Raw genomic sequence first — 22,654 nt, forward strand, 5'->3', positions numbered from 1 at the left:
TATGGAGCTCAGGATCAGCACTGGACAGCTCCATATGTAGTCGGCTACATATGGAGCTGTCCAGTGCTGATCCTGAGGCGACGTCTTTTCCGCGGCATTGACTCGGGGAACGTTCTTTATCTTGCCCACTTCGGTTGGGTTTTTTTTTTTTTAAATACTACTTCTTGCACACTTTTTTCCTTCTTATCCTCCTGTTCGATAGATTGTTCTTTAAGTTTCAGTTTAGTGAAAAACAAGAGGATATGAATATGAATGATTTTGGCAAGATCTAACTACTCCAGTTTGGGCCTTGTACGTTTTGCTATTACTAGTTTAATAATTATGTGGTTATCATACTTTTAGCTAATCAGCACTCTCCTTACTGTAGTTACTTGTATTTTGATAAGAAATTAAAAGAACAAAAATCAAGTCATGGCTGAAATTTCAGTAACAGTCGCCGAAATGTCAAACTGATTAGTGCATTTTAATAAAATAAAACCAGTTGAAACAGCAGTTGCATAGAATAAAGTTTTGTGCATCCCATCAGCACGTTGCTAAATGTTACAATACCAATCTCGTAATATGACGTGTCCTTTAAAAATATACCACATCTGCATGAGCAACACCGTAAACAGAAAAACTCCACTGAACACAAACAAAACACAAATATGCAATCCTCCCACTAACAAGCTACTGAACAGAAACAGGCACATTGTTCACCGACACAATACGAAATAAGAACAGAAAAATAAAAATACAATAAAAAGGCAAGTAGTTATATCCCTTTGTCTGGGACGTCCTGGAAACTGGAGTCGGGATTGACAAAGTGACGGCTGCTATTTGGGGGTCAGCGGTCTCTATTGGACGGGATCATATGTGGAGCCGCCCCTGACTGCGTCTGGCGTGGAGAGGAAGCTGGAACAGAGATGACACTGTGGTAACTTCAAGAATGCTTTGAGGAGGAAACATGAAGGGAGGGCAACAGGAAGACTTTTACATTTATATATCTTTTTTTTTTTAACATGAAGAACAAATAAAGGTTTAAATTGAGCCTTAAAGAAGTAGCCATTGTGTATATAGCACAGAGTCCGCACACAGGTCACAATAACCAGACATTCTGTGTGCTGCTGGGAAACAAACCTTGGGTGTCTCTGGACTGCTGAATGGCGACTGGTCAGGTGAATTCTCCTTGTCAGAGGAAATGTTGTGGCGATGCTGGGAAAACTTTCTCTTAAGTGCCTCAGCTAGAAGAGCAGCTGGATCGCTAAGATTTGACACGGCTCCTTTGCTGCGCCTCCTGCTGATCGGTGTGCCTCCTGGTGACCTGGAGAGAAACAAATACTTAGTCGGTATGTTTTATTATATAGGTCAAGGCAGAAAACATGAAAAAAGAAGTGTAGAAAATTTTAATAAAAGCAAATTTTTGACAAATGACATTGGTGAAACTCAATCTTAGCGTTTCACATCCAGAATACAGATCAACATGACTCTTTATGCTTACCTCTCCACTGAGCGCAACTGAACTTGTTTCAGGTCCTTAAGAACATCCAGCATTGACGGGATCCCTCTAACTTGGGGCCTGAGCTGCTTCTTATCGAGGGCTTTCTCATCCTTTTTGCGATGGCGGATTAGTTCTAACACGGACAAAGACTCAGTGAAGGAGCTAGGACAGGAAAGAGCTGGAGGTGGAGGAAGAGGAGGAGGGGGAGGAGGTGGTGGTCTGGCAGCACATCGAGGTGTAGAGGTATGAGCTGGAGAAGACACCAAAGGTGTGCCTGGTGCATTCTGGGACTTGTTCAGACCTAGCAAATTGTTTAAAGGAGCACATATTTGACTTTACTTGCTTGAATAAATGACTGAACAAATGACTGAATGAACAAAAATGTTGGTTTAAAAAAAAATAATTTAAAAAATGATGAGAACAGTTGAGACATGGCACAGAGTGTGCGAACCTGAAGCCGGAGCAGCGGTAACAATCGTGGCAATCTGAGCTCGCAGTTTCTGCAGCTCATTCTCCAGCGCTGTGATCTTCTTCAGAGCGGCATGGTCAGTCGTCTGCCTCACACAGCCGCCTCCTCCCCAGGGTTGATGTGGGGCAGGTCCTGGGTACCGCATCACAGCCAGATTTACACCACTTTGCTTCTTTGGGGGCAAATAGTTCCTGCAGAAGACCAAACATCATCACACATTTGAACCAACCACAGAAGAAAACCCCTCAATAAAAGCGTATTTCTTATCTTGTATGGAACTATAATAGTCTCATGCGAGCAAATCAGGCTTCTTTATCAGACTTTAAACAGGAAAGAAATCTTCCGGCAAACTACTGCGGCACCAAATGACCCGACTTGGATTCTGTTTAAAATGAGGGGATGTGGACTAAGTCCCAGCTGCTGCTGCAGTAATACAGCTGCCAGTCTTGCCATTGACTTTTTATAAAGTGCATACAGTACGTTCATGCTGGGACAAAAGGCACCGTCTGCCATACTTTGCCGACGATTGTGGTCATTTTGTGGTGCTGCATATTCTTACTTGGTCTTGGCAAAGCTGTCTCCCGCATCCTCATACACCCAGAGGACGTCGGCGAGCGACGGGACGGCAGGTGGTTCTGCAGAGTGGTCGACAAGACCATGGGGCCTCTTGGCGAGCAGAGGGGCCTGAGGATGGAGCACACACAGGCAGCGATTACACACGTCTGTTTCTACCGGGATAAGACGCAGCACTGATTCTCTTTAAAAGATAGTCAGAGACAAAATTTAGGAGGTTAAAATGTTTTCTTGATTTAGCGTTCTTATATTCATAGATTTGCTTTGTATGGTTAGACCACACAAGGAAAAATATACAACTCCTTAACATTAACTAGTAGATTTAAAATGTTTGCCATAGCCATCATCATCATCATCATCACCACTAAACTACACTGATGTCGAGGCGGTTTGAAAACGCTTGAGTAGCACACCTACCTGAAAGTGGACACGCGGTGCGGGCGCCAGGGGGAGGTTGGTTCCAATCATGCGCACGATACTGCGGTACTGACCAGTCAGAGAACTGTCCCACACTGGAACCAGCTACAGACGAGAAGACACCAAAACACGGAAACAACCAGTTTGAAACATCCTCACAAAAGAACCTAGTCGACCATTTGAATGAACGAACCAGCCGGGTTAATAATCCTCGGATCCATTCAAGAGGGACAGAAAAGGTAACGTGATTATAGCAGTGTGTGAACTCACCATTTCTGGAGGCACTCCAAAGTAGTTCAGGACAGTATGCAACACATACAGAATATCCTCCACCAACGACATCGGAAGGATGTTTTTGATTTTTGGTTTTCAAGCACGAGCTGTTTCCGTTTCTGCCGACTGTCTTGACAAGCGGCCAATAGAGAGTAGACGTCACTTAGTCACATAGTTTACACCTGAAACAGAGAATAATATGCAAAAAGTTTAGCAACAAAAAAAAGAGAGATGAAAATTCAGTTAAGTTTAAATTGATAAGGACCCAAATGGTTGTTTAATTATGGATTCAATCACAAACTCGAACATTTCTGAGTGTCAGGATTTACCAAAATAAAATGTTTTAAAGTCCTCATGAGTAAAGTTCAGTTCTACGACATTTATTTATGTTTCATGTGCATCAGAGGATTATTATTACTTTTTTACATACCGGTATATGACATTTTATAAATTACATATGTAGATTATAGACAATTGAATTTTGTATGGAAAAACATATTCAAGTTAGAACATATGCAGAATTATAAGATCATCCGTACGACGTTTTTAAACGTCCTTGTGATATTTCTTGTGTATCATTTTCAGTTGCCGTAAAAAAAAAAAAAAAAGACGCTCGTCTTTCTTCGAATGTCGCCTGATCGATACAAAAATGCGTGGACATGACAATAACCTGCAGGAAAACCTCCCGACACAAATCAAAATGCATTACTGTACGTGAATTAGAGAAACATTTCCGAATTAAATCCTCTGCCGCAGGTTGAAGGTTATTTTAACTGGCTAAAAAAATACTTGCAGATTGTGTACCTGCGTAAAGCAGCATGGTTCATCAAAACGTGTGCAACGCAGAAGAACGACACGAAGGGATGTGTGCGTGTAGCGTAACTCACCATCGTCATGTTCCTTCGCTACAACTCGCAAAAGAAACTATATTTGTCCAAGATAATCAATAATAAGTACTTGTATCAGCTGGACAAATGGCAATAACTTTGCTTCCTGCTCCTCAAGCGTTCAAGCAGCAAGTCAAATAAAGCGCTGGCAGTAAAACCTCCTCTGATTGGCTGTAAATACGGAACAGCCAATGGAAGTGGGGGACTGTGCAGAGCAGGAAGAGGCTGGTTACCAATTGCGTGCCACGAAAACGAGGCACCAAATTTGTATTTTATTTCACGAATTGCCTTTTATCTTATGGTAAGAAAAATGTTGCTACAGTTGAAGTTACCAAACTTATCGCATTTTTTATGGCTCTGATGTCGTTATTAGTTCTAACGGCACCTTAGTAACATGACCCAGCAGCACAAAGGAGAATATTTTGAGGTTGATTAGCTGCTAAACATGTAAAGAGGATAGCTTCCTTAGCTAACTAGCCGCAACGTTAGCGCTCAGACTTGATTAATTAATAGGTTAAAATAAGCTTTTGGAAAGAAGTGTGTAATTTAACTGCTCGTTACATAAAAGCAACTAGTTATAAACTATACTAGGTCAGTGGTTGGATTCTGGTTAAAGCGTGTCTGGCGCGGGTTCGTAGCGTAAACTTGAACGTTCAGTTTCAGGTGGAACGAAGTAAACAAAAATGGTGGATGCACTGTCGGTTGTGACTCAGCTGCGGGACCTGGCCTCCGAACCGCAGAACCGAGAGGTGATCGTCCAGGACCAGGGCTGCCTGCCCGGGCTGGTTCTCTTCCTGGACCACCAGAATCCAGAGGTGTTACTCGCAACTCTCCAGGTGGGTGGAAGAGGGTGGACCGATGGGGTGGAGACTGACATCTACCGTTAGATCCCATTAGATCCCATTAGATCCCATTAGAGGGTTTCACAGGTTGTGCTCAATAATCAATTCCAGGAATAACTAGTTATCCTTATTTCATGGGTATAAGTTAAATCGGGTATAAGTACTACTACTGTACTTTGGGCTTGTCCCGTGAGGGGTCGCCACAGCAACCCAACGTTCTCCACTTCACCCTGTCCTTTGCATCGTCCTCCCCAACACCAGCCACTCTCATGTCCTCCCTCACTACGTCCATGTCTCTTCTCCTGGGTCGTCCTCTAGTCCTGTTCCCTGCAGTTCCATCCTCAGCATCCTTCTACCGATATAGTCCCTGTCTCTCCTCTGGACATGTCCAAACCATCGGAGTCTGGTCTCTCTGACCTTGTCTCCAAAACGTCTACCCTTCACTGTCCCTCTTAATCTCTAATTTTTAACCCTATCCAACCTGGTCACTCCCAAGGAAAACCTCAGCATCTTCATCTCCTCCTCTTCTAGCGCCACCTCCTGTCTTTTCCTCAGAGCCACCGTCTCTAAGCCGTCCATCATGGCTGTCCTCACCACTGTCTTGTCCACCTTTCCCTTCATCCTCGCTGACACGCTCCTATCACAGAGCACACCTGATACTTTCCTGCACATGGTTCTTCACCTCCTTTCCACATTCTCTCCATCACTCTGCACTGCTGACCCGAGGTACCTGAAGTCCTCTACCTTCTTTACGTCTATTCCCTGTAACCTCACTGTCCCCCCGGGGACCTTCTCATTTACACACATGTATTCTGTTTTACATACCGGTACTCTGTTAATATACCTCAAGTAGATGAATGAAAACTTATTGCTAATGAAAAGGTAGACAATAGACTCATAATTAAGAGCAGCTTGTGTATTTGGTAAACTAATGTTAGGTGTGTTTATATATTTGTATGTATACCCCAGACCTTGCGCTACTTGGCTGAGCTGCCCCCCAACATCCCCACGATGAAGAATGAGCTTGGCATGATGGTGAGCCTGGAAATTGCAATTGGGAGGTAAGGCGTTTTGTGTATTCTCGTTGGCTGTAGCATGTTGATGTGCCCCTAAGCCTACCTGGACTATCTGTGGAGTAATTTCCTATAAGGTGGTCAAAATTCTGGATATTTACAATACAAGTTCAATGACGAGTATTGATGGGATAGACCAGAGTTTGATATATTAGCATGAACCGGGGAATTTTGCGGTACAGATCTCTTCAGGACAGCGTCGTCCTGCTTAGTGTAGTGCCGAGGTGCGTAGAGTGGTGACTGAAGGGAGCGTTTACCAATGGGATGGCAGAGCGGAGTAGGAGTTCCGCCTTCATGCAGGTCTGGGACCAGACTGCATTACATCTAATATGCCTTCACACAGGGAGGGGCTGTCTGCCGACATCACAGCCTTGGCCCAGGAGGTGTTTGACATTCTGACTGCGCCGGCCGTTCCCGCGCGTCACTCACCTGGGAGGCAGAGGAAAAAGAAATCCCAGTTTTTTATCAACTCCTCCAACAAGAAGGCCAAATCCGTCACTCTGCATATCCAGGGACTGCACAGCACCGTGAGTCGGCCGGCAGGCGTACCGGCACTCGCACCGAAACATCCCATCCATGGCAGTATCAGTTGTTCTTATTATCGTCTCTCCCTCCTGTCAAGGACCAGCGAGGTTTGTGTGAAGAGGCTCTGCTGAAGGTCAAAGGAGTGATCAGCTTCACCTTCCAGATGGCAGCCAGGAGATGCACCGTCCGCATCCGCTCGGACGTCCCCACCGAGGTAGTGCACAGAAGCGCTCGTTATAGGGGACGCGTAATTACATCGACATGCAGGAATCTGAAGCGAGAAAATAAAACTGCTCACCTCCGTTTGAAGTTTAATTCCATGTTGATTCGTTTAGAGTCTGGCCTCAGCCATCGCTGCTACTCGGGTGCTGTCAGCCCAACAGGTGGTGAAGAATGAGGCGGGAGACGAGGTGAGCAGCGCTGACGGCCCACGTAGTTTGACCATGTTGTAAAAGAATAGTGTGTGGAGTCTCGTTGAACTTATTGTTTCTCTCCAATCATTATTTTTTTTTTTAAAGGTTTTTATCCAGCTTGAGTCTTCGGGCGTTCAGGTGCAGCAAAACGCGGCAATCCCCGACTACCTCCCAGAAGAGGAGGATAGCCCGGGCGGGGAGGTGGACCGAGCGCTTTCCCGCACTACGGCCAAGAGCGACGCCAATGGAAGCTGGCTCAGCAGCGCCGCCAGCTTCCTCACTAAAACATTCTACTGGTGAAACTGGTGCTGGTTGAGTCTGAGATCCAGTAACACAATGTGGTGACAGAACCTCCCCTCTACTGTCTGTTATTTAAATGGACATGACTACAGGCCAGCATCCTTACTTTCACAAGCTTGCCATCGATTCTTGTTCAATAACTACAAATGCACTGCATCTATTCTAGTGTTCTCTGTTGAATGGAGGCAGACATACTTGTAAAATAACTTCTTTCTTCACTAGACCTGATTTTCTGCAAGCCACTATTTTCAGTTGCATGTAAATATGTTCTATCAGAATTTCCAAGCTCTTCATTTTCACATTACATGTCAAAATTATGAGTTGCTGTTTTCCTCCTGTGTTATTTTGTATCCTGATGTATGTAAAACAAATAAATCACGTTGACTATACAATCATTATATTCCTGCTATTCTGTATGACAAAAGAAAAAGGACACACTCATTGCAATATCACATAAATGGATGCGTAATCAATTCAAAACGTTTTATTACCAGGAACAGTTGGACAGTTTGTGTTACTTTGGTTCAAACCCTGTTTCTGAATTCAAGGGCTTGTTTGCTTTTTAAGCTTTGTGGTCTCTAGAAATATTTTAGGTATAATATTGGGGGGAAAAAAATATTTATCTTCATTTTAAACAATGTATTAGCAGCTGTCAATATATGAACTTCTATGTCTGACTGGCAGACAGCAGCACTAAGATATCTCTGAATAGTCCTCCGTTCTGGTGATGCAGCGAGACCGAAAGCTAAGATAACGCTAAATGCTCGTAAAGCAGCGTGTCGACTGAAAAGGATGCAACATGACAGCAGTGTTCAGCATCAAGTATTTTCTGTTGTCTGTCAAAAGCTGTACATGGGACAGGTTTTGTTTTAGATTGGAAGCTGTAACACAAAGAGCTGACGGCCGATGAGTCGCATCCTTCGAAGCAGGAAGGCAAAACGATATCGCCAGCATTTCTATTCAAAACCCTCAAGAAGACCTGTGAGTTTGATTGTTTCAGAAACAATCATCTGATCATTTTTAATCCATTTTGTACTTGGGCCAACTCAAAGTGGCTGAAAGCTACAGCGTGACTGGATGCAGGAAGTAGCCTTTATGGGGTTAAAGGGGGGCAAGACAAAAAATAAATAAATCTCAATTTGAAAAAGTGACGATAAGGAAGAAACAATCACATTTTGTCTGTACAGCAATTAAATACAATCGGACAAACAAAAATAAATCAGTATTTTACAACCTAATTCTCAGTATAGTAATATCTTTCTTATTTTACTTTAACTTCCTGAAGCTCCAACCCCTTGTCTCACCCCAATATTAACCTCTAGGCTTAAATCACTTTAGATACAAGATCAAAAATACATTACAAGACATTGTTGTAGTGGTAATACTACTGTACCGATATCACTCCTACATCCCATCTCCTCTGTAAAATACCTACAGAAATATTCCCACTTGAGAATCAGAAGCATCACGGAACCTAACAGAGCGGCTTGTGAGACTTCCACTGTAGATTATTCTGTCAGATTACAGTCTGTCCCACAGCAACAGGAAAAACGACAACTTCAAGTATCATGGCTGAAACACTCGACATGAAATGAGCATTCAGTGATTTCAGGACACTGGCTTCCGATTGGGGAGTATATTAATGCACAGAATGCTACAGAACCATGGGCAGCGAGAGAGAGAGAGGCGGGCCCGTTTCCCAGAGGGGGTCGCCGAGAGACGCAACCTGCCTGGAGATTCTTTAAGGAGATCATGGCGATGCCAACATTGGCCGCGTTGCTCCTTCTGTCATAAGAGGGCGGCAACATTTGTGTCTGTGATGCTGCGAGCCCTTTAGAGAAGTTCTCTGTTGCCTCTCTGACCATCTCATTCCTTTCCTGGCATGGATCCATCACGGTCTAACAGGGGATCAAGCAACATCTAAAAAAAACAAAAAAAAACAAGGACAACAACGGAAATCATCACCTGTTATGAAGACCATGGAAAACAAGCCTCGCAATAGGCTTGTAGAAACGGCTCATTCCAAAATGACTTTGAAAGCTGTTTGCGCCGCTGGTGAGAACGCTAAAGTAACGGACGGTGTCTGGTGGCTCCAACGCAATTTCCATTTTGCGTTGCCGTTTTATAAGGCTACAGTTACATAGCTAGCATTTCCCCAAGGCTTTTTCTTTTTTATAATATAATGGAGGTTGCCGGTGTTGAATGGGCTCAGTCAGTGTACACTTGGGTCTTGTTTGAGCAGAGTACAAAACGCGAGTGTGTGAGACGAGGCCGGAGGTACAGGAATTACAGAATGGTAAGAGAAACGAGAAAGCGTGTAATAAAGACGACGAGCAGCAGTAAAACAAATATAAAGTTTAAGTGCACAGCTCCATTCTTGCTCTGGGTGACATATTTTAGTATCGTATTACTCTAGTATAGTATAGTATTCTGTTAGAGGAGGGCACTAAGTGCTTAAATATACAATATCGGTAACGAAGATATTCCACTTGGATCATGTGTCTGAAAAACTTTTGATTCGACTCTGATGTCCTGGAAAGTCTTTCAACTTCCACGCCACAATCTTGTAACGCAGGATCCTGTTTCAACCTTAACCTTGATGACATCACTATGACATCACTGACATCAAGTGTTTTCATAGGCTCACTGGAAGTTCAGCAATGTTTCCTGCGGTATCAACTCCCATCAGATCAGATATGATGATCAGAGCTAAAGCCAAACCCGAGTGAGGATGCTGACTGACCTGGTTCCTGCTGGACTGATATACCCTCGAGCCCACCGAGAGGCTTCAGGAGACCATTTTCCATGAAGGCCACACGAGGAGCTATCTCCTTCTGCTGCTGCTGCTCTTCTCCCTCGGGGGGACACAGTCTGGTACGTGATGGAAGTACAATCACCTCTTCAAACTCCCCGTTCTCCCTGGAAATAAAGAAAATAGCTTTGCTATAAATGCGGCCTCACTGCAGTCAGATAAGCAACGTGACGATTCAGACGACCTCTGGTCAGGACGGCTCAGCGCTGCGTCGCTGAGGGTTCGATGCGGGTCGCTGTTGTGCGTCGGCGACACGGTTACTGCAGGCGGACTTGGAGCAGCTGTTGAGAGAAAACAGAGACGGCACTTAGAAACCGCTCCATGGGAAAGGATTGTGGATTTCAGACGGGCTGATGTTGCATATAATAAAACAGCACGTTTTACCTGCGTCGTCTCCATTCCTGTCAAGAACGACTTTCTAGAGGAGTGAAAGAGAAGCATTCAGGAACAACATCGTTCTCGATGGTGATCAGATCCAACATGTTAGCCGTTACCCTCTCTGCCGTTTCTGAGCGTCTCGTTCTCTTCATGATCTCCTCCAGACGCTGGTGGGAAAAGGGACTTTTATTTTCATTGCGTCTGTGAGGAACATCGTGGAATAAATAATAATAATAATAAATGCGTTTGAACGCGTCACCTTTTTTCTCTGCAAGCGTTCTGCTTCCTCTTGCTTGAAGTGTTTCTCCCTCTCCTGCCTCAGTCGCTCTGCCTCCTCTCTTTGTCGAGACTCGTCCTCCTCTTTCTAACACACACACACACACACACACACACGCTTGTTTTATTAACAGACTGATGGACTCCAGGGTCATTTTACGAAGGGAACCTTCTCTGACCTGTTTCTGAAGTCTCTCTGCTTCCTCTCTCTCTCTCCGAAGCCTTTCCTCCTCCTCTTTTCTCTCCTCCTCCTCCTTCATTCGCCTCTCCTCTGCTTGACGTTGAGCCTCCTCCTCTCTCTTCGCTCGCTCCTCAGCTTTGCGGCGAACCATCTCCTCCTTTGCTAACCTGGCCAGTAGGGGGGGGGTTGTATGTCGAAACAAACACCTTCTTCACTAACCTTCACCATCGCCATGCACCCTCATAGATCGCACTATTTCAAGGTCACGGTACCTCGCCTGCTCCTCCTGACGCCTCCGCTCCTCTTCTTCTCGCTCCCTCTGTTCGCGGGCCAGTCGACGGTTCTCCGCCAGGATGCGGCTCGCCTCCTCTCGGTCTGTGGTGCCTGCCGAGGGCCTGTAGGCTGGAGGACTGCTTGCCCTTCGTGCTCCTGGTAACATTCCCAACATTTCCGGACACTTTCATCAAGATCATCCAGAACATTTTGAGTACTCTTGCTAACAGTCGGGCGGACAAACAAACAGCCGGCGATGAATGAAGCATGAAGGAATGCGGTAACTGACCTGCTGCCTGCTCGCCGCTCGGCTTGTTCTGACCCAATGGTTGAGGCCGAGGCTGAAGAGGACTGAGGGCCTGCTCTCCCTCCTCCTCTTCTTGGGTTCCAGTGGGTTGGGGGCTCTCAGATGTGATCTTGATAGGTCGAAGGTTCCCATGGGCCTCTGGCCCCAGACGCTTAAGCAGCTTGGGGGTCGGAGGTCGCTCTGTTGACTTTTGTGAAGATCTGAGTGAAGGAAGAAAAGCAGCCTTCAGCTGCTAATATCTTCCCTTGCTTTACAAGTCATAAAACAGACATGGTGTGAGAACGTGTCACTCAATACAAACGTTGTCCAGAACCTCACACGTACGCTTGTTCCCGGTAATCCAGAACCGTAATCTGTCACAAACCTTCTTATGCATCTCTTTTCTCCTGCGTTTGTTCTCCTACCTGCCAGAAGGGGTCGCAGTCGCTTTGCTGTTCCGCTTGCTTACAGAGGAGGAGAGCTTGTTGGGGGGCAAAGTCAGAACGGGGGTCAGCGGGAGTGAAAGGTTGCTCCACGACTTCCTGACATTGTCCCCGTCTTTGTGCTATTCGAAGAGGAAACACAGGAAATAATCCAAATTAGCAGGACGTTAACAAGAACTCCGGTAAACCAGAACGGCATCGTCTCTCGGATGACATGAAGTGTCCTCCGTGCCACACGAGGTAATCAGGCGTTACAGGAGACACAACAGGATTAGACCCAGACGTCCTTCTGTGTGCAACCGTTGGCACAAAACCAGGACGGCAACATAAAAAAACAACATCAACTCATGTTTATAGGAGTTAGTTTGAGGAAAATATTAATGTACATGAATAATTAACTACGGCAAAAAGCATGTCGACACCTGTAGCTGGTTGATCACTGATAGGTTGGATCAGGCCTGCATTATTCAAGTGTGTGTGTGTCCGGGTCCCAGTGTGGAACATAAAGACCAGACGACACCATGCAACACACACACACACACACACACACACACACACACACACACACACACCGTTGAAACTGTCACACAGAAGCAGGCAGATGGATCAAATGGAAAAAAAGAGGCGTGTGAAGCAGAGCCACACAGACACTCTGATATACCGAGTGTGACATAATCAGCGTGAAAAAGATGGAATGGAAGAATATTCATCTGGCACAAGATCACAATAAATCCAACAATGTCAGAAACATGACAGCAAATACAAGGAGCTATTATCTGCAGACATCCGGATGCAGCGCCGCCGAACGACCCACCTGCGTGGAGCCAGTGGTCCTCCTGCGGACCGTCTTTGAGGAAGACGAGGCCGCCTCCCTGCCGAGGCTCCTCTCGTGGCTTCGGCAGCGGGGGAGCTGCTGGGCCTGCAGGGCCTTAAAGGACATGGAGCCCATGGGTTGGCAGGACACTGAGCGAGGACACACAGGCACGGCTACAGTGATGCACCAGGTGACGTGTCAAAGTGTTCAGAGGAAGGTGTGTGATGGGCGAGAGGGTTTATGGAACGTCAGCAAGGGTTTGATTAAAGGGGGGGAGGGGGAGTTCGAAGGAAGACAGATGAAGGAATGAAAAAGAGGATGAGAGATGAGTTAATGGATGAAAGATGTGCGAGCAGGAGGGCCAGGGGAGGATGAGGAGGGATGGAAAGAAGAGATGGCAATAGAGAAGAAGAGAGAGAGAAGGTATTAGTGCTACTGAGTGGAAGCACACTGATACTGCAATCATCACTTGGGAATGATATCTCATGTAATGATACACTTTTAAGAGAGTGGCTTGGTAAACTTGATTGATCAAGAAAAAAAAAAAAAAGATCATGTTTAAAACTAAGAGTCCACATCGAAAAATGTTTAGAAAAGTAATCCCAGCTCTAAAAATCCCCAGTGGTGGAAGCATGTCTACTGTCAGTCAGAATAAACTACACACGCATTAGACAGGAAGAGCAACTTAGTGGAAGAGAGAATGCAAGCAAAACACATGAAAGGCTACTTTCACACACTGCAGGCAATAAAAACTAAAGTGTGAGTACAATACAGTAACACACAAAACCTGACAGCAGAGGGAGACAAAATGATAACCAGAGGAATACTGTGTGAACAGCTTACCTGCATCCAACTGTGTGTGTGTGTGTGTGTGTGTGTGTGTGTGTGTGTGTGTGTCGGCTCTGAGCGTCTAATGCCGACTAGTAAAATAAGTCTCAGACGCTGTGATGTTAACAACTGAAACCGCTCAAGAGACCGACATACAAGTGACACTATGAGCCGTGATACGCTCGGTCGTGTGTGTGTGTGTGTGTGTGTGTGCTACACCCGTCCTGCATCCCTGGCTGCTGTCCTCAGGAACCACAAGAAGGCTTTAAAGAGGATTGTGTGAACGGCATACGTTACCTGTTTGCTCTCCAGACAGACTCGCTGCGCTGCGGCTACGAGCCATGTAGGAGTGTGTGGGCTGCTGTAAACGGTTCACAACATTGCTCTCCCAAGGCGTCAAGGGAAGACGACGCAGGCCTACACACACACACACACACACACAGGTTTCTTTGAAAGTTTAAACCACCTACTGATTGTCCTAAAGTACATGATACATAATTACTGAATTCATCACAAAGCCCTTTCCTCACGCTGCACAGCCGCTGAGGGTGAGGTTTAAAGGTTTGAGTCAAGTGGTAGTCGTGCACGCCTTCCCCTGCATGCACCAGTTTGTTAATTATGTAACGAGGCAAACACACCAGAGTGACACACAACCCTTGAACAAACACACAAGGGGAGGGGGGGGGGAGGTGTTCATAACATAATGCATGCACATTTTAAGAAAAGGACTTTGATGCGAGTGAGTTAGGCTACCTGGCCGTGCAGGATCATCAGCGACCGGGCAGGGATGCCGGCTCGTTGTATAAAGTTAATGCAACAGTTAAATCATAACCTGATTTGCCATTTAAAGGAGAGTGAGGAGCTTATCAGCCAAAACATGCTGTCTTGGTTGCTCTGATAATAAAGTGGCGCACAGTGGGTGCAGGTTTACAGTGACAGGTGAAGATACTGTATGCTCGTAGTGTTGTACCCACAGTACTTTCCAAGTTCTAAATGGTTTCAGAATTTGCGTCGCGCTCGATGAACGTCTAAGCAGTATATAACTCGCCACATGATTAGATTTCATGCCAATAATTATGTGTTTTTGCTTCTTTCTAACATTTAAAAAAAAGCACACAGTGTTCCCAGAAAAACAAAAAGATTATCCTGCAAGGATTAGAGAAGGGGGGGGGGTCACGCTGGAGGGGTGAAAAATGTTGATCCCACTGACGAACACACTGAAGGGCAAAGGCGTGCACATGCACTGAGTGGACACTGGATTATACTGCATACTGTTCGTACTGCAGAGAGCATGATTCCGTATGTATGATAATCGGAATTCTTTTGTTTGGAGTTTTTCCAACGGTTTCCAGCCCATGATCTTCTTACATCACAACATGCGTGTGTAGAAAATAACATGTTGGACCTAACTGCAGAATAAACAGACAACACCTGTGTTTTTGTGCTGGGTGTTCTTTCCTTGGTGCAGGTGGGGTTTGGACTGAGCTTTGTTAATGACAGGGGAGGAGGCTGTTCTCATCCGTAAGCCTGTCAGCAACACATAAACATCAACACAACGTAATCTGAGTGCATAAATAGGGCATAGAATATGTACCGGTACACAAAAAAAAAAATAGACAGTTAGTATTGATCACGAGTGAGATGGGGGGGGGAACAAAACCGCTCTCATATCTGTTAGTTGAATAAAGACAGCAGACAGGATGTTAGTTTAGGCAGTTGGCCCAGTTCCAGCTAAAGGTAACTGAATAAACTTGCCACACAAACGTTTTAGGTGTAAAAATAACAAGCGGTAATCTTAGGGACATAAAGTGATGGGCTACTACTTGACTGGGCACAGAGACAGCTGGACCGTAAACACCCAGTGGCATCAGGACTCTCATAAAACCACAACTTGTCAATGATACACTGGAGCTTTTGTGTGGATTAAACAAACACTCCATCATATAAGTGTCACATCTCGTTAAGGAAAAGAAAGAAGCAGCATTTAGGCTTCCGTAGCCGCATCTAAAAAAAAAAGCCAAGCTGCTGTCTAAGGTCGGCCATTAAGTGGACGTTGTAGAAAATATGTCTGTTTCTTCTACCTCTGTCTGGCGAGTGCAGGAGCGTCGCTGAGGATTTGGAGAGGCGCTTGGTAATAACAGAATCTGTGTGCTTGGATAAATTCATTGTGGACACGGAGCGCCTGTCAGCACCTAGAAACAGAGGAGATGATGTTTAAAAAAACAACAAAAAAGCAAGGTAATAACATGTGAAACATGGATCATGAACAGGAACAGGAAGGAGGAGCTGGAGAAAAGGACTCACTATGAAGGGAGTAATCTATTGTGGTCAAGCAAGATGTGTGAAATGAACTAGTGCTGAATGTTTCTAAATAAAAATCATCTAGAAGTTAAACTAAAATGGTTTGAAAGAATGATTCTGTGTCTCCGGATATAACCGCTCTTTACATATGGATCGCTACATGCAAGCTAAAAACTAATCTCGCCACCCATCGGCCTACATTTACACTAAGCCGGCGAGCTAAGACGGTGCCGTGCAGCCACGGCGCTAGAGCTAGCAGCCTAATGCTCGCCGGCTAACTGGCACGGCGCATTAATATTCACTGTGGGAGGTCATTCCGTATCTGTGGTCGGGACTGAAAGCACTCTGCACGTGCCCCAGGCCGGCAAGGTCGAGCGGACAGAGGAAAGCCGACTCGACAAAACCTGGACCAGGAGGGCGAGGGACGACGAACGAGAAACAAAGATGATGGGAGAGGGGGAGAGAGGGAGGAGAGGAGAGGAGAGGAGAGAGGTGGAACAAGGGTGTGAGTCAGCAGAATCAACAGACGGCAGGGGATCTGAAAAGTTCCAGTACAAACAGGGCGGAGAAATACCGACACGCACAGTCGGATGCCAGGGACAGCCCATCGACATAGTGTAATGGCTGCTTGTGAAAGGCTGTTGACGTTTACCGTACCGGCTGCTGTGCTTGGAGTGTTGGGGTGCACTGTCCCTCCCCAGGACCACCGGTTGGGCTTCTGTTTGGCTCTCTGGCTCCTCTCCACCGTCCGACGCATCACCGCCTCGTTACGAGCCTTTGGTCACAAAGCAGCCGGCGATACACGTCAGCAGGCAGTAAGAACGAGTCAGACATCGCCGCCCCGTGCAACGGCTGCCGTTAGCCTGCTGCTCAAAGCGAAAGCGAAAGCGAAAGCACTTCTACGTTCTGTAGGCAGGTGTCCATAAATAAAGGTTATGGAAATGTAGATATTTGGTCATGTCACGGTCTTTTACAGATTTTTTTGCAGCATTTTGCCTTAATCTGCGAGCAGGTATCAGAATCATGCAGAGGTCGTTTTAAGGTCGACTGCCAAGGTTTCCCCTCTGGAAAGAAACAACGCGCCGGGCGCTAGTCGTGCTGCGGCTCACTGACTCGCCTGTGTTCCCTTGTTCATTCCTTCAACCCTCTGATTAGAGCGTAGCGTCTGCTTCCCTCAGGTTGCGCTGACCAGAAGGAACCACTGCATCCCTCCGGTCAGCGGAACGTACCATTCACAAATGGGCGTTCTTTTAAAATACATAACGAGTAAAAGCAGGAAATAATGACTGAAGTTCAAACTCCAACCGGCTAACGAGGCGCGGTCCGTGTCATTGCTAATCAGCCTGTTGGCGAGGGGCTGTCGGACCTTGTCCTCCTCCAGTTTCTGCCGTCGCTTCTCCTCCACGGCAGCCCGCCTGCTGTCCTCCTTCGTCCTCTGCTCCTCCAGCCTTCTCCTCCTCTCCTCCAGGTGCTTCTCATAATGCAGCTTGGCTCGCTCCTCACGCTCCTGCCACTGGACTTCCTTGATAGCTGCGGCGTGGGGCGGCACACACACACACACACACACACACACACACACACACACACAGAGGTTACAGTGACCTCAGTCACATGTGAGCCACAGGATTGTGATTTGTGCTCGTACAAAAAACCCATTTGATGCGGCACGTCTCACACACTCGCATGGAAGCATACATTCAAAATATCAGCTTCCTGTAACCCTGTCGTGTGGCCTGACCCATTATGTAAAACCGGTGCCATGGCAACAGAGTGCAACAGGCTTCAGCGTGGACTTTATGTAAAGCCTCAGAAAAGGGCCCTTCACGGTAACCAGCGACGGTCTGCCATGATGTCTCGAGGGGCGTGCGACAAAGTGAAGAAAGTGAGAGGTGAAACACAACGCAACATGCAGACTTTGGGTACACACCATTCTGCCTCTCGTGCTCTCCGCGGCGCTCGCGGGCCAATCGCTGCCTCTCATCAATCTTGTTGAACAGCGATGACTCTGCGACAAAAAAAAAACGACAGTTAAACAGTGAAGTTTCACAAAAGAGCGAAAGGCTGAAGAAAGCAGAACCACTGCTTTGTCATTGCAGTCATTTTAAGTAAAGCGAAACTGGCATCCCAGCGCGGCCCACCTGTTTTGGTGGCGCCATTGCTAATCGGGCTGCTGCTCACGGTGGTGCGAGTCGGGGTCGGGGTCGGGGTGGAGGTCAAGGTGGGAGTAAAGGTTTGTCCAGAGCCCACTGAGCCGGGGCAGGTGGCTGAAGACGCTGTGCCATCCTCTGATCTATGCTGCGAGTAAGACACTGGAACGAAGAAAAGACAAGCAAGAGACACTAAAGAATGTGCAAAAAAGGGGAAACACAAATTCAGATTAGGAAGATTCATCGCTTAGATTTAAAGACTTCTGATGCTAAAAATTGTGTGTCAAATGTGCGCATAATCGGCCACACCTCTGAGTTACAATGAATTAAGTATAACTTCCAATATGAGGATACTGTTATAGTTCTTCAAATCTATTCACCTTTACAACTCGGTTTCATAATAAGGCTCAGGTAAATCAGGCCTTAGTGAAAGGGGGGTCCTTGGTGTCCTCTCATTATCAGCTTTAAAATCAATAAAAACAGAATGATCATTGACACTGATCAACCTCCGGTAATGCTTATTCTTTAAACATCATAGATGCAGACCTTGAGAAAACTTTTCCCATGTGTTGTGTCGTTGCAGGCCTGAATGGGAGCCAGCAAGGAGGTTTAAGTTCAGACACTCGTACATGTAAGTGCTCCAATTTGAGACCTGGTAAAACGTCACCGTGTTCACGTGTGTCCACGACGTAGATATCAAAACAAGCACGAAAACGTACAAATGTAAAGAAGAAAACTTGAAAGGGGCAAGTTATTTAGTGATGTGAATGAAAAAGATTGAAAAGGACACGCTAACCAAATGCTACGTGGCCTAGCTTCAACCTGACTCTCCAGGTGCTGCAGTGCAGCTCCGTTTACAGGGATTCACTTCAGCGTGACGAGAAGCAAAGTGAGCTAAATCTATTTATACAGCGCTCGCTGTATTCTCAAACGTTCCTAGCGCGTTGCAGCGTTTCCACTCCGCTTAGCTAGGCTACTGATTAATGGCACCATCAGACACAGCGAGTCAGCACTTTCAGGTCGGCCTCCTGGACAGAAGACGCAGAGCTTCATGTCCGGAGTGACGCAGAAACGGCTAAGACTGACCCAATTAAATAGTCAGCCTTATCCAATGGGTTTCTGAGTTGGGAGAGGGTTTCATAAAGCGTGTAGAACTTAAACCGGAGGAATTGTACATGCATTGTTAACGCCGCCTTTCGGTGAGGAGGGAGGAAGTTACTTCTCCGTGGAGATCTGTCCCAGAAAAAGGACAATCTAAATGAAGCCGGTCCCCCGTGCTGGACGAAAGTGTGAGCTGTGTGTGCCATAAACTAAACAGGAAAAAAAAATCCTGGAAGTTACAGTAATCAATGTTTGGGAACAAATAAAGGCCATGGATGTTTCCTCCACAGTTTGCTTCACTACCGGTAGGAATCATTTCTGTATCTCCGCATCCAGCAAAAGCAACCAGACTTATTTTCTATGTTGTGGCATGTTGCAGAAAGTGGAATGAATCTAAGCTCCACCTTGAGGCTCTGACAATTTTATGGACGCTTCACAAAAGAACATATCGGACAAAGAAATGAGGTCATAGCTGCAGAAGTATTGCATGTCACATTTTATGGGACATCTAGAGAGGTGTGTGCACAAGTACCGGTATTAACAGTGTGTACCCTCCAACAGCCTCGGGACTGGTTTTGAAACGGCTATTGTTACAACAGGAAAGGCTCGGCTGGGTCGGGTTACAATCCTTTCACTACAATCCTTGCACTACGATCAAAAGTTTGCCTCATACAGAGAACATTATATTGTGCTGCTATCAAATGCTACACTGGAAATTTGTGAATGGCGGGACAAAAAAAAGCTTCCAATAATGCAACTATAGTTCCCATTTTTTGTAAAGTCTACCACACACACACACATAAGAAAACTAGAAGGCTCTCATGCTCCAGACAAAGAATTCACAACACATAACAGTATTATATGGGACTCTGCAGCAGGAAATAGTAATACATGCTAAACCAGGACAGATGGAGAATACGTGTGATGCGGGAAAGCAATGAAATCAGGCCTGTGTGCATAAATGCAATAAAGCATGTGTAACAGCTGTTACTAGCATCCGCATCACGCCTTTCTATGGTGAGTGATCTTCCTGCTGTACATCCCCTGATCACAACATCTGCACCATGACACACAACATTCTCTCAGTGAAATGGACGTTAATAATGCACCCGTGGCACTCCTCCCACTCCGAAACAAATCGAGCAGGCAGCAAATCAGGACCATTGTACATTGTGGGCCTATAATGATCCTGATCACCCACCAATGTCTAATGCACTCTTCTTTGGGCCCACACCATTTAATAATTTACCATTTTTGAGAAGAGACAGACAAGCAAATCCAGATAACCTCCGATAACCCTCCTGACGAAGCCAATAAATAGAAAATAATGAAATATTGATACACTGACTGTACATAGAAGAGGTTGGCTGAGGGCAAAGGGCATGCTTTATCGCAGACTGTGCTAGTTTAGGAACGACTTGTAGAAACCGACTGGTCATTTCATTATGTGAGAAACTTTGACGCTTATTATAGCAGTGAATAGAAATGTGGAAGTAGGTTGAGGAGAAATCACGTCATCTCTAAGGCTGTCAGACCTCAGGAAACAGATGAAGTCATCTACTGTATGTGCATACAGGTGACTTTGTAGGAGATTTATTTTTATGCACTCAGTTGATGAGATGAATGAATGAGTTGAATGTTAATGAAACTCCGTCCTGGTTCCATGCATTAGGCTTCTGATTTACCCTACGTCCACTCCCATTCACCATCTCCCATCCCGCCTCTTCCATCTGCGTCCATCTGTTGCTGAAGCCATTAAGCAAACACAGCTTAAATAGCAGCGAGCAAACAGTCATTAAGGAGCCTTTACAAACACACTGAGGACATCTTATTCAGCCCACAGTCAACCTCCGGAGATCCTGACCCCACAAATTATGTGAAATTTATATGCGAGCTTCCACAGTATTCCATCAACCAAGTAAATGCATTGGGAAACGACGCTGCAAAATTCAAGATAATGGAATTAAATAGAACTAATGGCATGAAAAGGTTTTTGGAGTTTTCAAAGGAGACCATGTATAAAAACACTCATTTTATCATTAGTGACTCCAAATATATTTTAACTTTAATTCTTATACTTCCAATATCAAACGATGCATTTCATTTCAAATCCAACGTGCTGGAGAGAAAACCAAAACTTACAGATTGCACTGAACCGTACTTGTGTACCCTGCATCTCGTTCAACCTGTGCTTCATATGCCTCCCAAAGTGTGAAGTCGTCCCAGGATCAAACGTCTCTACCTGAACTCTGGTTCATGATTCCAGGGCGCCAATCCCAGGATGAGACCAGTTTAACCCCAGGTTTGTGCCGCACTCACACGAGCTGGATCAGAGGGCAGCACTTCCTGAAACATCCAACACAAGATAAGCCCAAAGCCAAAGTCCATGGTGCGCTGGGGGGGGGGGGGGGGGGGGGGCACAACGGATGGAGCAAAAAGAAGAAATTCCAAACATCGATATCCAAAATACGACCCAAGAGTCAATTCCGGTACAGAGAATGAGAGAAGGAGGGGTCAGGATTTGACAGAGTGACGGTCGTTGAAAGACGACTGGCGGTGACAGGTTGTGGAGACTCTCCAACCACCATCCTTTTGTCCCCAAGTGTGTGTGTGTGTGTGTGTGTGTGTGTGTGTGTCAGAGACAGAGAGTGAGACATAGGGAGAGGATGACTGTTTAATCTGCTCCTCCCTCCTATAATGCTGTTGCCGTGTGTGTGTGGGTGTGTGTGTGTGTGTGTGTGTGTGAACACGTTCCCCACCCCCAAACTATCTGCCTTCATTGCCGGTCAGATTAAATGTTCAGAGTTTGAGATTAATGCTGCGCTGTCCGGGCCGAGCGTATCGCACGCATGCAACACCGCGTGGCTCCTGCCTTCCTCTACGGCCTGAGAGGATTAGCTGATGCTAATGCTAAACTAAACACTAAAGTCAACCAAGGCCTGCAGAGCAGGTGCTGGACAATTCCATGTACCGGTAGTTGGAGCTGCTGGGAAGATCTCTAAAATATGAATTATTCATATTAATATTACACGCCCATCCAAGAAATGATGACATAATATGACAATGAAGTTTAAAGTACGATTGAATTATGGCTCGGAGAGTACGTATACTCAAATATTACGTCACTGTGGAGCACGAATGCAGACAAGGTATAAAAAATATAAAAAATAAATAAATAATAATAATAAAAAAAATGAAAAGAAAAAAAAAAAAAAGAGAAAAAGAAGAAAAAATAATAATAAAAAAAAAAAATCTAATATTCAGCGGCTCATATTCATACTGTAACGGCACTATAAGACATTACGTGTAGCATTTTAAACAGAAATGGGTGACCCTGATAATGTGACCCCCCCCTGCACACACACACACACACACACTTGTCTTCTGTGAGCCTCTCGGGGCTGGTTATCATCGCTGCTCCAGTCACTACTCTGATGCAGATATTTATATTCTCACACATTTAAAGAGCTTAAATCAGTCATTCTGCTGTCAGAAATTTCGTTCCTCTCCATACCTGCTTTCTTCCTCCCGCAGGCATATCTCCCTCTTTGGCACTCCTCTT

The 22,654-nt window shown here is 45.6% G+C and overlaps 3 protein-coding genes across 3 annotated transcripts; 1 reads left to right on the forward strand and 2 right to left on the reverse strand.

The window, feature by feature from the left end:
• Nucleotides 1-756: 756 nt before the first annotated feature.
• On the reverse strand, nt 757-3,281 carry mtfr2 (mitochondrial fission regulator 2). Its single transcript, XM_068753998.1, has 7 exons — nt 3,210-3,281; nt 2,940-3,044; nt 2,509-2,633; nt 1,932-2,140; nt 1,481-1,781; nt 1,120-1,303; nt 757-894 (listed from the first exon to the last, which is right to left on the reverse strand). The coding sequence occupies exons 1-7, from the start codon at nt 3,279-3,281 to the stop codon at nt 850-852; spliced, it is 1,041 nt and encodes a 346-aa protein (XP_068610099.1). The 3' UTR covers nt 757-849.
• Nucleotides 3,282-4,782: 1,501 nt separating this feature from the next.
• armc1l (armadillo repeat containing 1, like) lies at nt 4,783-7,303 on the forward strand. Its single transcript, XM_068753842.1, has 6 exons — nt 4,783-4,935; nt 5,911-6,002; nt 6,358-6,541; nt 6,637-6,753; nt 6,875-6,949; nt 7,058-7,303. The coding sequence occupies exons 1-6, from the start codon at nt 4,783-4,785 to the stop codon at nt 7,250-7,252; spliced, it is 816 nt and encodes a 271-aa protein (XP_068609943.1). The 3' UTR covers nt 7,253-7,303.
• A 1,858-nt stretch (nt 7,304-9,161) lies between these two features.
• On the reverse strand, nt 9,162-21,289 carry map7b (microtubule-associated protein 7b). Its single transcript, XM_068754055.1, has 20 exons — nt 21,235-21,289; nt 17,983-18,153; nt 17,772-17,849; nt 17,211-17,374; nt 16,502-16,619; nt 16,147-16,248; nt 15,625-15,735; nt 14,975-15,070; nt 13,841-13,960; nt 12,716-12,888; nt 11,884-12,023; nt 11,462-11,679; nt 11,172-11,328; nt 10,898-11,066; nt 10,702-10,806; nt 10,559-10,609; nt 10,449-10,482; nt 10,249-10,345; nt 9,996-10,171; nt 9,162-9,172 (listed from the first exon to the last, which is right to left on the reverse strand). Exons 1-20 carry the CDS (start codon nt 21,287-21,289, stop codon nt 9,162-9,164), a joined length of 2,346 nt encoding a protein of 781 aa, XP_068610156.1.
• Nucleotides 21,290-22,654: the final 1,365 nt, after the last annotated feature.

Source organism: Brachionichthys hirsutus, chromosome 20, assembly GCF_040956055.1.
Source record: "Brachionichthys hirsutus isolate HB-005 chromosome 20, CSIRO-AGI_Bhir_v1, whole genome shotgun sequence".
NCBI classification, from domain to species: Eukaryota; Metazoa; Chordata; class Actinopteri; order Lophiiformes; family Brachionichthyidae; genus Brachionichthys; species Brachionichthys hirsutus.